Source organism: Haemorhous mexicanus, chromosome 1 (genome assembly GCF_027477595.1).
Source record: "Haemorhous mexicanus isolate bHaeMex1 chromosome 1, bHaeMex1.pri, whole genome shotgun sequence".
Classification (NCBI taxonomy): Eukaryota; Metazoa; Chordata; class Aves; order Passeriformes; family Fringillidae; genus Haemorhous; species Haemorhous mexicanus.
In genome coordinates this window covers 8,359,724-8,373,738 of record NC_082341.1, presented here as the reverse complement: position 1 = coordinate 8,373,738, position 14,015 = coordinate 8,359,724, and the positions used below count along the sequence as shown (strand labels likewise).

General features: G+C 39.4%; 1 protein-coding gene across 5 annotated transcripts in view; it reads right to left on the bottom strand.

The window, feature by feature from the left end:
- The window catches only part of RBM33 (RNA binding motif protein 33), a 98,889-nt gene that overhangs the window by 15,455 nt on the left and 69,419 nt on the right, over positions 1-14,015 (bottom strand). For 2 of the 5 annotated variants that reach the window (XM_059839600.1, XM_059839619.1), the window contains exon 16: positions 705-908. The exons of 1 other annotated variant lie outside the window; for it this stretch is intronic. In XM_059839600.1, coding sequence (XP_059695583.1) covers positions 705-908 — 204 coding nt within the window. Of the gene's footprint in view, positions 1-704; positions 909-9,405; positions 9,938-14,015 lie in introns of those variants that run through there. 2 more of the 5 variants (XM_059839610.1, XM_059839637.1) reach the window with 2 other exon arrangements.

Genomic DNA, 14,015 nt, shown 5'->3' with positions numbered 1-14,015 from the left:
ACATTCAACAAGTTTCTTGATTCCTACTTTGAAAGCCTATGATGGGTGGTAACTTTCCATGCCCTTCAACATCTGCAACAAAACTTTATCCTTATATGAAGCAGAAAGATTATGGCCAACAGTTCAAAACCAAGAACTAACTTAAAAGCCAAAATGCCAGCTACCTTCAAGGAGTGTGTCAGCTTGCGAATGCAGAGAAGGCACACACTGCTGCCACCCTGACCCTTCCCTGCCTCCTACCAGTGCGTGGTCAGGGCAAAAATCAAGTTACAAGATCACCTACCATTTTAGTGGTACCAACTTTGGGGATCCGCAAAGAGCATCCTGAAACAGTTATTGTGTGCTCCTACATAAGCAGGAAACTGCCAAAATAAAATCTTAAGCACAACTTTAAAAACCCACTTGGTTTTAAAGCTAAAAAGCACGTTGGTTACCATCTCCTCCAGTAGCTGTCTTGGGACACATGCACTTCCCCAGGGAGTGCTGAGTTGGCCAGAACATCAGCAGATGAAGCAACCTGCAGGCACTGCCAGTCTGTGCTGGGTACAAACAAGTCTCTCTAGATTAAAAGCTTTATATGCAATTATGCATCTCCTGGGTCATGCAGCCCTGCGCTAGCAATTGACAAACAGAATGCTGGTTATTAATAGAGCAACACAGCTAGACAGTGAAACTTCTAGCACCAATATGCATCTAAAAATCACCTTTTTAGGTTGATGGATTCCCTGGATGTTTTTGACTCCTTGAGGAGCTGGTGAATGGATCTGTGCCTGCTGCTGCTGTTGGTGCTGCTGCATTCCCTTTGTCAATGTGACCTTCCGCACTGGCGGCTGTTTCGGCTCCGGGGGTTGCTGAGGCCGCTGGGGTTGGCCCTCTGGGTGAAAAAAGCCAGCATCCTCTCCCCCCTGCTGAAATCAACAACACAACAGCGGCTCAGTGTCCAGGCACTGCACACCCTTGCCCTGAGCAGACTCCTGCCACATTCAGCTCATTCAGAGAGTGTCCAGGGCTTTGCCTGCTAAAGCAAACTGGTGGCTGTGGCAGGCGTGTGCAAAGGAAATTGCACTTCAGCCTACAATAAAACCATGCTAGCTGAAGAACAGTTTACTTTGTTCAGGTTTTATTATAACTATAATGGTCAATCATGTCTTTTCATATACAAAGCAACAAGATGTTTTCACTTCTCTTCCCAAATCATTCTTCCTTCCAGGTTACATGCGAACTACGGTGTGTGTTGTATTTTTATTACTTTTTTTTTTTCTTTTTTTTTTAAATATAACTAGAGACATACACATTGCAGAATGAGGAGCAAAGAACTGTGAAGAAGTTCCTGAACTAGAAGAGTCAGGAAAATGCTCTGCTCATCATTAAGCCTCCAACCCTCTTTAGTTAAAAACCTATTTTGAAGTGCACACTCCTTCTCCAACTTCTATACCACCAGCTTTTTAAGCAGTCCCTTTCCTTGGACACTGTCTGTACTTGGAACAGTTTCTCAAGGTGTTTTTTTGTTTGCCTTACAAAGCTCTTGTATTTGTAATCATAAACACAGTGAAACACCATCTCAGTGTCTCTCTCATCCAAGATAACTCTTGCCATAACATCTCTTGGTGCAATCAGGCACAGTAAAACCTATGTCTGCCTGTCCAGATTAGAACAATCACTGAAAATTCCAAGGAGCAAGAACCAGCAGAGTCTGACAAAATATCAGGTACTTTTGCATCCATGACCTGCATTGTATTACTGCATGGTTTCAACAGCAGTATCTATACCTTGACAGGACTTCAACTTTAGACCTCAAATACTAATGAACATTTTATCTGCAGGAGGAAGGCTCTGACTAACTCCCTAACTAACCTCTGGTAACCCCATGAAAGCTCTCAAATAGAATGCATGTCTAAGGGGAAAAAAGTAAAATATTATGAAAGCACCTTTATTTACCAAGGATTTTCTTTTCCCCTTCCCTTAAATATTCACAAGCCAAAACTCCTTTTGCACCTGTAACACATCATGAACCAGAGGGTTTCATGCTAACTGGCACATTTCTTGAGGATAAGGAGACAAAACACAACAACACAATAGCAAGATAATTTTCATTGAGAATACAAATTAGTATCTCTCCATTAAGGAAAAGCAAAAAAAATTATCTAGTGAGGACTGTTTACTAAGCCTCAGTTAAGATTTGGTAAGAAATAATCTGTGGTATGTGGGCCTGTCTCATGTTTGATAGTTCAGTAGTTCAGAATTTACACCTCAAAATCAAGGCCTCTGCATGATATAGTATATGCAGGCTACAATTTCTCAAGAACTCAAATCCCAGACAAACGAGCTTCAAACCTCCTTGCACTACAACTCAAAAGCACAATTCACCACAGGGAAAATCCTAAAGCTCATCATGGCATTTGTCCACAGTGTCCAAAGAAGAAAGCAACAGAAATGTGCATCTGTCTTTTCCACCTCTAATCACAAACAGTTTTTTTCTCTGCTGAACTGAATGGCACCAAGTCTTCATGGAAAGTTTGGTATATAAACCTTTGAGAGCAGCAATTAGTGAGAAATTACAAAGTTTCCCTTCAGTTTTTCTTCAACTTGTACTCAAAAACACAAAAGCAAGAGCACTCCTGAAAAACCCAAACACATGCACAAAACCTTACCAGCATTAAATCCTTGTTTTAATATTAGTTCTGATATCAGCATCACCATAAACTCTATGGCTTGATCAGATAATTTCTTTTATTCAACCCCACAGTAGCTAGAAGATGATGAAACTAAAAGGAACAAAAAAAATTCTAGGAGGAATTTAAATGCAATAACTGGGAGTTAAAATCTAATCTCTGCTAAATGCCTGCTGTGAGAACCATAAATATTTGCAACCATTTCTTTCCAAACCAAAAAAGGATCCCAGCACATCAGAAGAACATCTGAGAGCAAAGCCCTCAGGTACAAAACACATCCAACATGCTCATTACTGAAACTTCAAAAGCAAACAATCATTTCACATAAAAGTCTAGGATGGCCAACAACCACCCAATATTTAACTACCAAGCTCAATTATCACCAAATAAAACTGTATAAACCGAACAGAGGCATTAGCACACCACATTGGTTTGCACTGATGAAAAATCTGATAGGGTTTGCTCCCTGCTGGGGTCTCAAATGCCACCATTGGTCTTTGCTGCTACCAAGATGCTTCTATGAGCCTGAAAAGGTGGAAAGCTCTGGACTTTTTAATTATTTGATCCATTTCAGAAATAAGAAAACCTACAGAAAACAATAAAGAAAAGGGATGGAACGAGTTTTGCTTGTTCCTGCAAAAAGAATGAAAGGAAAGACAACTGGACCAACCAATCCCTTTTTTAATATTACTGCTCTGAACATTTACTGGTTTTGAGATGACTTGAAGAGGGGAAGCAGAGACAAAACTGCAGCACTGCTTCTCCAGAGAGGTCTGTGAGTCAGACATGGTACCCCAGGTCTAACAAAACTGAGCAAGTCAGCAAAACATTAATTCCTGTTCCAGGCAGTCAGGCTTCAATTGAAGATAAAAACCTGGTGGTTTTCTTAAGAAATAAAACCCAAATGTGACTGCTAAGTGACATGTGCCAACAAGCAAAACGACCCAGAAGAAGCATTTAGCAGTAATTCCTTTTGCACTGGTTAAAGACAGAACTGTGCAAAGACAAACACTGTCCCAGCCAAAATGAACAACCTGTGTAGTACCATGTCGTGGTGAATTACTCTCACCACCACCATTCTTTACACTTCTATGCAAGACAACAAGAAGTGGCCTTTCCAGGTACAACAATTAAGAACCAAGTCAAGCAAAACACCTGAAAAAAGCTTTTTAACTTCTGGACTTAAAGCTACAAAACCTCAGAACATTATGGACAGGTCACCTGCTCATAGGAGTACACTAACATTTTGGAGGAAAGGACATAGAGCTGTAAAGATGACTGTACATATGCTGACTCCTGATGTTCCCTCCACACAGCAAATTACAGGCAAGCAGGTAAGCCCACTAAAGCTGTACTGCAGCAGCTACCACAAATGACATCTAAATCACAGAAACCAAATTGCTAACATCTCTTCTACTAAAAATGTCTCAAGTCTAGATTATCCTAAATCAATTTTTGGTTTTCCTGAAGACAATTCCTGTATTGTTATTTTTCATCAGCTTACATCACTGCCTTCCCCAGATTTAAATATGCAGCAACAGAGGGAGGTATTAAAGTTTTAAGCCTTCTCATGTCAATATACACTTTCTTTCCTAGAGTATTTCACATTGTACAGGGCTGCACTAAATTTTTCAGAGATGCATCTATTCATCATCATGGCCTGTCTCACACAATTTGATGTACAAAATGCTGACCCCAGGTAGAACACCTCAGTCGACCACACAGACCACGGACTGATTGATACAAGCTCTGATTTTATACTTCAAATTTCCTCTAAAGTCCTGAGCAGAAAATGAATTTTCATTCTTTGTCTGCAAATAAATGACGGAAGAATGCTTTCCTCTTATTGTTTACTCCTAATTTCTAGATTATAAATCATCCAGAGTTTCGAGCTCCAAATTTTGAAGTTTTACAAAGGGCCTGCCTTCCTATGATCTGGTCAGGAAATTGTTCTCTTCAATGAGAAAGAAACTTTTCTATTATTCAATTAAAGCTGGAGTAATGAAAACACCTTTTTTTTAAGTTGCAGGAGTTCTGTTCAGGGGAAGGTATAGAAAGTATCATTCAAATTTCAAGTACTGAAGATTGTGAGCAGCACCAAAACAAGTTAATATCAAATACTGTGTGTATATAAACAAAGCTCAAAAGATTGAGATAAAAGGATTTGTTTACATGGTGAATGCTTTTCAAACCTCTGCTCTGGAAGAATCTGCAGTTTGACCTAAAACTAGACTAACAAAAAGAACTGATGCCATTCAATGGCCATGACTTTTAGAACCAATCCACTGATACCTATCAAGGCTGTTTTTCATCAGCCTCTCACTAGACAGATCTATATATAGTCAGTGTTGTGTTTTGAGCAACTTAGAAAGAATTCTGTCAAATATGAGATCACAAATTCTAAAAGCAGAATTCGATGAAGGACTGCTTGAATTTAGCAAGCTGGAGCCTCTGTCATAATCATTATGACAGTTTTATGATGAAGTTTATTTGCCACCAACATTAGCAGGACAAATTTATTTATAACAAATGCTTTAAAATGTACTGATAAAAATGCCTATTGATACTGTCAGAGCTGCTTGCAATTTGACAGATCAAATCTTATTTTCATTCTTAAACCCCAAGAAGGAATGGTATCACCAACTTGCATTCTGTAGTGAGCAAATTGATTAATCCCCCTCTATAGAAATCTCAACTCTTGATTACACCTATCAGACGTTAAGCAGCATTATTCTAGAGTGACAACACTTGACAAATTCCCAAACCATTTTTCTCAGCCTTTGTGGCCCTGCTAGCTTGTATTAACCCTGATGAAAAATTAATTTTCCTTATCTTCTGCTAAACCCCAAAATCCAAATCCGCCAAACTGGCAACTCTTTCTGTAAAGGTATTATGAAAACCTCTAAAAGATTAATTGCATGTCTTCAGGTGACATTAAATTAATTTCTGTACTCGTGACAGACATTTGATACTCCGTACTGAGAGGACAGATAACATTGTCAGGATACACAGAAGGACAGTGGTGCAGTGTCCCAGGGCAGCCTCTTATGAATTCTCCTTTCGATAAGGCCATACTTCACTGTCATTGGCACTGTTAGTGATCTTGCAGCCCACAGACCTCACTGCACAGGTTTCTATTAACCACCACAATGCTGGCTCTATCCATGTAATCTTTGTAAAGCTAATTCAAAATCGTCCAATAGCAAAGGGATGTGCATGCTGGATAAGGGAATAAATAAACTCTGGTTGATTTGTGTAAAAATAACACAGAGAAGCAAAATGTTGTCAGCTTTTCTGAGATGCTTTACAACTCAAATTCTCTATAGCACGATGAAGACTTAAATCTTGTAGGGAAATCTCAGTCCAAAACTGTACTGTGATTGATTTCTTGTAAGAAAGGAGAAACCCCTCATCTGTTACCAGTTTAAGTCAGTATTTCTAGAAATTAGCACCTTTAAAGTATCACAGTCGTTGGGGAAGGAAAACATCCTTTTGGTTATTAAATTCATCTTTACTTTCAGGAGAAGAGCTACATAGGTTTGCATAGGTAAACTTGAATTTTACTGATACTTCAACTGACTGTAATGAAACAGACATCTACAAAGACAGCTGTGATCTCCACATAACAAAGAGAAAGAAAAGTAAGGCAAAAACCACACAGAACAACAGCGACTTTCATCCAATATATACAAGTATTTTTTCACTATAATTATCAGGAACACATATTAGAAGCAAACTCCTAATAATGAGCTATTTCTCTTTGACTGTTGCTCCAAATGCTTTACCACTTTGATACAGCTGGCTGACAGACTGGGGACCTGGGAATAGGAAGCCTAATCACTTGCCAAATATCCCACAACCGAGTGACATGACCAAGCACTGTTTCTGAACACTTGACGATCTGTTTTCAATCTGTCAAATGCCAATGAGAAACACCTGGAGACCTTTTCTTTTTTTCCCAGGCATTCTAGGACCTTTAAAAGGTTCTTTTTTTTTCCTTAAGAATAGCAGTAGTTATGAAAACTGCTCTCCCACTAGGCTAGAAAATGCCACTCTATCAATAGACAACTCATCATTAACAACTGGTTTAAGACATATTAATGGGCTAGTTTTGACTCGAAGTACACACAGCAATAAGCTACATCAGACTACCGAAGTGATGAAAGAGCCAAATCATTCCCAGTTCACACCAGAGAAAAAAGACACTTCTGATGCTGGTCAGTGATTCAGTTATTTTTCCCAACTGAAAATTTTTGTATAGGCTGAACTTGACCCAATCGAGAGCACCCAGACTAAGCAATAAACAACTATAATGCAGAAATAGCTCCCTTCCTGTGATAAAAAGACACTGCTACACTGCTTCAGTGAGCCATGATGTGATGAGCATCTTCTGTGCCTAATGGTGTATGAAAAGCCAGAACAGGAAGAAGAAACGTCTTGCAGAAAATGCAGCTAATTCCACTTAATCCCATGTACTAACACAATTCTTAACTGAAGTAGCCTCTCATCCACCTGAAAGAAGAACTAAGGCATGGAGAAGGACTGGCCAAAGAGAGACCCAGCCATACACCCATGCTGCATGAAGTTTCACTGGGAGTGCAAAAGCACAGCTTTTGTCACATCAAATCAGTGTTAAATCACAACTACATGGTTTTTAGTTAAAGTACCCACCTGCTCATTATGAAAAAAAAAAAAGAAAAAACTGTATGTCAAACCTAGAGCAAAATCAAGGTTCTGAATGGACATGTCTAATACTCTCAGAAATACCTTCAGTTTTATGTGTCATCTGCAAGATATATGACAAAGCTAAACAATGTTTTAAGCAAGGTTTCCTGGTTCACTTTTCAGCTGCCAGTCTGAGAGGTTTTTGAACTGGGAATTTTAGCAAACACAGGACATGCAGAGAAAGACCAAGAGAAAAAGCTTCTGTTGGAAAACATCAATGATACAAAACTTGTGATGGCCCAAAGCTCCAAGAGGAGCACTTCCCAGCTGGACAGCAGCTCTGGCAAAGAAAGCCAGTACTGGATATCAGAAACCTGTACAATTAGAACTTCCCTTCTTGTGCTGTGTCTGGCCTTTCTAGTTCATGTTCCTTGAAACTACTGGCAAGTCAAATTCCTCTTGTGTCCTCCCTGAAGCTCCTGGTAAGTCTTAATAAAGACAACCCCCACTCCCTCCCACCCTAAACACTCCTGACTCAAAGAGCCAAACCTCTGCCCTAAAGGCCTATTCCAAGTGGTCCAACTTCTCGACAGAGGGATGCGACTTCTCAAAATATTAAACTCTACAACTCTGCAAGCTTGCCTCCCAAGTTGAGACTGCATTTTTATATGAAATCTGACTTTCTCTTTGTAAAGCACTTCAGTGGTGTCACAGCTATCTTTATCAGGAAACTGGGCTCCAAGACACTCTGTAACACCAAGACACTCTGTAACACAGACATGAATTCTGCACTGTAACATTTACCATGGCAGAGAAACTCTCCTTTGAGACTTAACAAGAGTGACAAGCAACAAAGCTCTGCTTTCTGGGTGTTCAGGAGCAAGCTGCACTCTTCTTCAACATACAATTTAAAAGTCTCCTGAGGAAAAGGAGAAACCTGTTCTGCAGTCTACAGCAGAAAATACTTTACTGCACTTTAGATCCATGTTATGAATAGCAAAGTCAGATTCAATTTAGGTAAGTATCTCTTCCCCCTTTCACACAATTTATGGGAAGTCCATAAAATGTATTATCTGTGTCTGGTTTGGCTGTCACCTCAATTCTCACATTCTAAGTGTGCCCACACATGTCCCTTTATTTCCTTTTCCCAGTAATGGAATATGTCCTAAAGAGTAGAGCACAGCCCACCTCCTGACCCCAATGCATGAAATAAGAGACTCTGTCTCTACAGGGACCATCTTCACTGGAGGTCTGGGAGCACACATCTTATTACTCAATTTCAAATCTTCCTGCCATGGGCAGGGACACCTTCCTAGACCAAATTGCTCAAAGCCCTGTTCAATCTGGCCTTCAGCACTTCTAGGACCGGGCATCCACAACTTCTCTGGGCACCCTGTTCCAGTTCCTCACCATACTCACAGGAAAAAAATTCTTCCTAATATCCAATATAAATCAACCCTTCTTCAGTGTGAAGTCATTGCCCTTGTCCTGTCACTCCATGCCCTTGTAACAAGTCCCTCTCCAGCTCTCTTGCAGCCCCTTTAGGAAGGTTCTGTAAGGTCTCCTTGGAGCCTTCTCTTCTCCAGGCAGAACAGCCCCAACTTTCTCAGCCTGTCTTCAGAAGGGAGGTGCTCCAGTCCCCTTACCAACTTTGTGGCCTCCTCTGGACACATATCAACAATTCCTTTCAACCAAGAAATTAATGTCCACTTGTGAAACATTTCCAGAGTGAAATCTTGCAGGTGATGGCAGGCAGCGTCCTTCTTCAACAGCACTGACATTAATGCTGCTTCAGAGGCCTTGCTCATTTTGCCATGGTACCTGGGCACTCAGATATGGCTCCTGCAGCTCCCCCAGCCCACTCCTAGGTGGGCTCTATCCATGCCTCCTTCAAACTCTGGGATACAAATGAACACCAAAGTCATTCTCCGTTTCTTAAAAAGGACCATACAGGGCAAGAGTTCCTTTGTCAAGGGTTGGGGAAAGGGCTTCATGAACTTCCCACACAAATGCCACAATTCTTGTGTTTGTAATTCCTGACATATTTAGATGAAAGGCGCTAAAGAGCTTTCAAGTCAAATATTTTTAATTAAACTTGAACACATACATGCAAGTAGAAACAAGTACAAACATTAAGCAAAGTTGGTTGATAAGGTTACATTATCAAACAACAATCATCTCAATCAGAATTTTTTTTCCATATTTAGAACTCCATATTCATCTCACACTTCCCAGTTGCTTGAAACATGACTGAAGTTGTCTATCTTCCATTTCCATCTTGTTTTTGCAATCCAAGGACATTTTTTTGTGACAGGCTTTTCAAACAGAAGAACTTGCCAGCTCTTTTTTCAAGCTCTTCATACGAAGCATTTCAGGTTTTCAGGAATTAGGATCACTTACAAGATACTGCTTGTAATGCAACAGGGAAAACCAAGATTTTAACGTATTTTTATCTATATATGTATTTATGAAAAAACCCTCATTGTGCAGCTTTCCACAGAGACAAAGATTGGTGTGTTCTTGGTGCAGCATAAGAACCAGCATTTTCAGGTCTTTGGGACAGACACACAGCTCTCTGAGCATGGCAGGACATTTTCTGGCTAAGAGAGAAATCATCCAACAACAACATAAGATGACAATAACACAGAGATTTTATGATATTGTAATTTACCACAGAACCTCCAACTAAATATAAAACGTGTTCAGTACATATTTCATATGATCTTTAGATATCTAAGGTTATAGCTGGTACAAACCTGCTCTTCCAGGACTAAAACAACTCTGAATATACTGACGTAAGGAATTCATTTACGTTTGGTACTAGAATTCTTAACAGACAGACTGATAACAGAGAGCCCAAAGAGCACCACAAACAGCCAAGGTGTTAAAAAACATGACTCATCAAGAGAGAATGAAAGATATTAGAGCTCAGAAACAGTTAAGATATCCTGAAAAAGGAGAAATTCTTCCCCATCTCTCTTCAAGTAGAATACAAATAGTCAGAAATTCAAAATTATAGCAAGAAAATGTAATTTGGTCACTAAGAAAATTCTTCTAAATATACACATTTGATATTGGAAGAGATGACCTAGGAAATCTGCAATAATAAGATCTCAGAAAAATGTTGGACAAATCTGTCAGGAATACTACAGAGCTCATCCCCTCCTTTCAAGACAAATTACTTCAACAGTCTTTTCACCCTTATTTTCTATAATTTTATGATCACATTTTCAAGTAATTTATTAGAGTGTTTCTTTCCTACACTCTCACTGACTTTATACTTACAAGTAACTTTAGGATTGCCTTCAGGCTCCTCAGCAAGCCCAGCAAGTCTCAGATGCTTTATCAGTAAAATTTACAAGTATGAATACTCAGTGAATACACTGAGCTCTTGTATCTGAAAAGGACAGCTCTGAGGAAATGCCACAAAAACAAAGCACACAGGATTAATTGAAAAATATCTGGGCCTCCTTGGAAAAAATAAAATCAAGAACAAAACCAAAGCAACAACAACTAAAAAAAAAAAACCCTCAAAAATCCCCAAAACTCACTCTCCCCCCCGCCCCAAAAAAAACCCAATCCAAAACCAAACCAGCAACAAAAATATTCTAAGTCCATGTGCTAAACACTGCCTATTTTTCCAGGAACATAACATTTACAGGAGTAATTAAAATGGAAAACTATTCACTTTACTGCCATTCCTGTATAAATTATATGCATATTAGAAAGGGATGGGCAAAGTACTGGGGGGGAGGTGAAGGGTGGGATTTATTTAAAAAATAAAAAAGCATTAACAGACAAAATCATTAGTGACAGTACCTAACGTGTCACCTTGATACAGAGACTTAGTCTGACATACTGAAAATGCTGAATCATTTTCTACTTTCATTTTCCTGAAGAAGAGATATTGTAAATTAAGGCATCTTATGTATCAGAAAAGCTGAACAAGTTAAAATATTCTTGGAATTTATATGGTAGTTCTTAAAATTCCAAAAGTAAAACCTCACAAAAGAATACTGGGGAAACATGAAAGACCATTTTATCTTCTAAAGACCCAAGGGTTATTTCTACCTGCAAGTCAGAGATCTTCAGGAGCACTGCTGTGCCCAGCAACACAAACAGACAAAAGCTCAGCCTAGTAAAGACACTGCCCTCAGGAAAAGAAGCCATTCTCTTCTGACAGTGTCTGTACTCCACAGTTCTCACCAACACACCACACTGCTTAAATGTTGCACAAAAAAACATCAGCAGCAACACCAAACCACTGAATCCTGGTTCTACAGATGGCCCTACTGAATTAGTAACAGTCCTTGTTACCTGGTTCTGGTTTAGGCCAGCTTAGTCTAGAGAGAGTGAGTTGGAACACCTCTGGGCTGGAGCAGCTCCTTCAGCTGAGAGCTCCCCGGTGGTGCTGTGCAACAGGAGAGACTTGCCAGGCCTTTACTTGAACCCAGGAAGCTCCAAAAGGGAACCTGCATTCTGTCTGATCATGAGCCATCTCACTTGTACAAGTATATTCAAAACATCTCTGCACAAAAGAGCCCAGGAAAGGAGAAGAGTACAAGGAATTAAAGAGCAAGGCCAGGGATGCTTAGCTGCAGGATAGAGCCAGTGCATACAGATAAGAGATACCAGCAACCCTTTGGTCAAAGGCAAGGAGTAAGAAGAAGCACTATTACATGCTAAGGAGAATGGCTAGGGAAAATTAGATTTGGCTTTTGTATTTAATGCTCAGGCAAAAGTTGTGAAAACAAATTAAGCATGTGGCAGGACTAAAGCAGTGGAAACTAAGTATGATCTTCAACTGTGGTAGTAATTGGAGCCCAAGCACCTTTTAACTCTTATTTTAAATCCTGTCAAAAACTGACTAGATGATTGTCTGTCCTGCTGTTCAACTTATATTTTTTTTCCTTGTGTGGTCAAAGAAAGAAAGTCACCGATTCAGTTTGTCACTAACTGATTAAAAATTAATCAATTATATTGATCAGTGTTAACAGCTAATTGCAATGCTTGCTTTCACTCTCCCACAGCTGGAAGGAAACTTAAGAAGAACATGAAAACAGTGACAAAGGCTACATGTAAAGAACCTGCTTCACCTTGCTGAAACCTCAGTATCTGAGAGTGAAGGAGGACAAAGTAAATCTGCTTCTGTACACAATTAAAGAGGAGTTACACATGCATTTAATTAAGCTAATTGCTCTTGCTTACCATGACACTTATCGGAAACAAATCATTAATGGTCTTCTGAAATAGAGCATGTGATAAAACCAATTTCATTGTGAATGCTGCTGTGGGCACTGATAACTATTTGTTATGAGGAGCTGTATACAGTTGTGACTGGCATTGTTTTGTTTCATCACATAATAAAAAGTTGTGCATGACTGCTTTATTCAATTATGCATGAATCACAAACCTGTCGTACCTCTTCCAGGCCACTGGGATTCCTGCAGACATACTTATATATAAATATTTTTAGCTCAACAGAGTTAATTCCTTTCAGTTTCCTGTACTTTATTCTTCTGTACTTAAGTTACCATGTCTGAGGAATTAGAATTGACAACAACCTGACATGCAGGATGTCTATGTAGTCAATAATGCCCAGTATGTTAATATTTGGAAAGACCATACAGTCATTGTGCAACTCACAACTCTGAGTACAATTAAGTTTTATGAACTGTAGAAAAACATTCATAAAAAGTAGTTAAGACTCTGTCATTTAACTTCCTCCCCATTTCTACAGAATAAAGCCTAGACTCCAAGGCCTTGCTCAGTCCCTGTTACACACTGTTTTGTTTTCCCTATAAACTTCTCCAAATAATTTAAAAGCATTCTTCCAGAAAAACACCTCCAATGTACTGCTACATCACATCATTCTTTCCTCCTCAGCATAAACCCAAGGACAGACTTCAGACACTGACAACATGATCTCCATGTCCCCTCATCTTAGTTTCTTTAGAGCCCTAACAGTTAACTTGTCTTTTCATTAAGACAGAAGAAATTTGATTGAGAGACTTTCTCACAAAAAAACCCCCAGATTTTAAATAGGCACACTGTCCTCAAGACCATCATTGTGAGTCCTCCACACCAGTGCTCAAGGGACACACTGCAGATAAAAGACCCCTCATCAAGAGATAAGGAAATCTCATTTAGATGCAGAAGTGAAATGGTAACATTTTAAACCCAGCCTGTAACAGAAAACAGCCCCCTCCAACACACTGCTTCAATTAGTTTCATAACATCCCTCCTCAGAAAATAAAAACCACCTTCCACTGAGTAGAAACCATACTAGACCAGCAACTGCACACAACTAAATCAGGTGGCCTCACTTACCAAATATGCAGGTCCTTTTTAACCAAACCTTAATAATTAATAGTTAAGTCACCTACATTCTTTTCTCTGAGCAATTATCAGACCTATCAACCTTAAGCAAAAGGAGCTCAACTCAGCACTCTTTCAGATTTCAGACTCCAAGTTACAACTTAAAAGAAAGGAGTATTTCAATATGATTTCATTGGTAACTGCCTGGCAGTAAAGCATTACAGGAAACACTAACTGTTTAATAACTGCTAATAAATTACAGTTCTGAAAATAAAATATATGGACTATTAGGTATGCTAAACCTGTTACTTCCCTCACCAGCTCAGGCCCATCTTTTATTTCGGGATTACACAGAGTCAA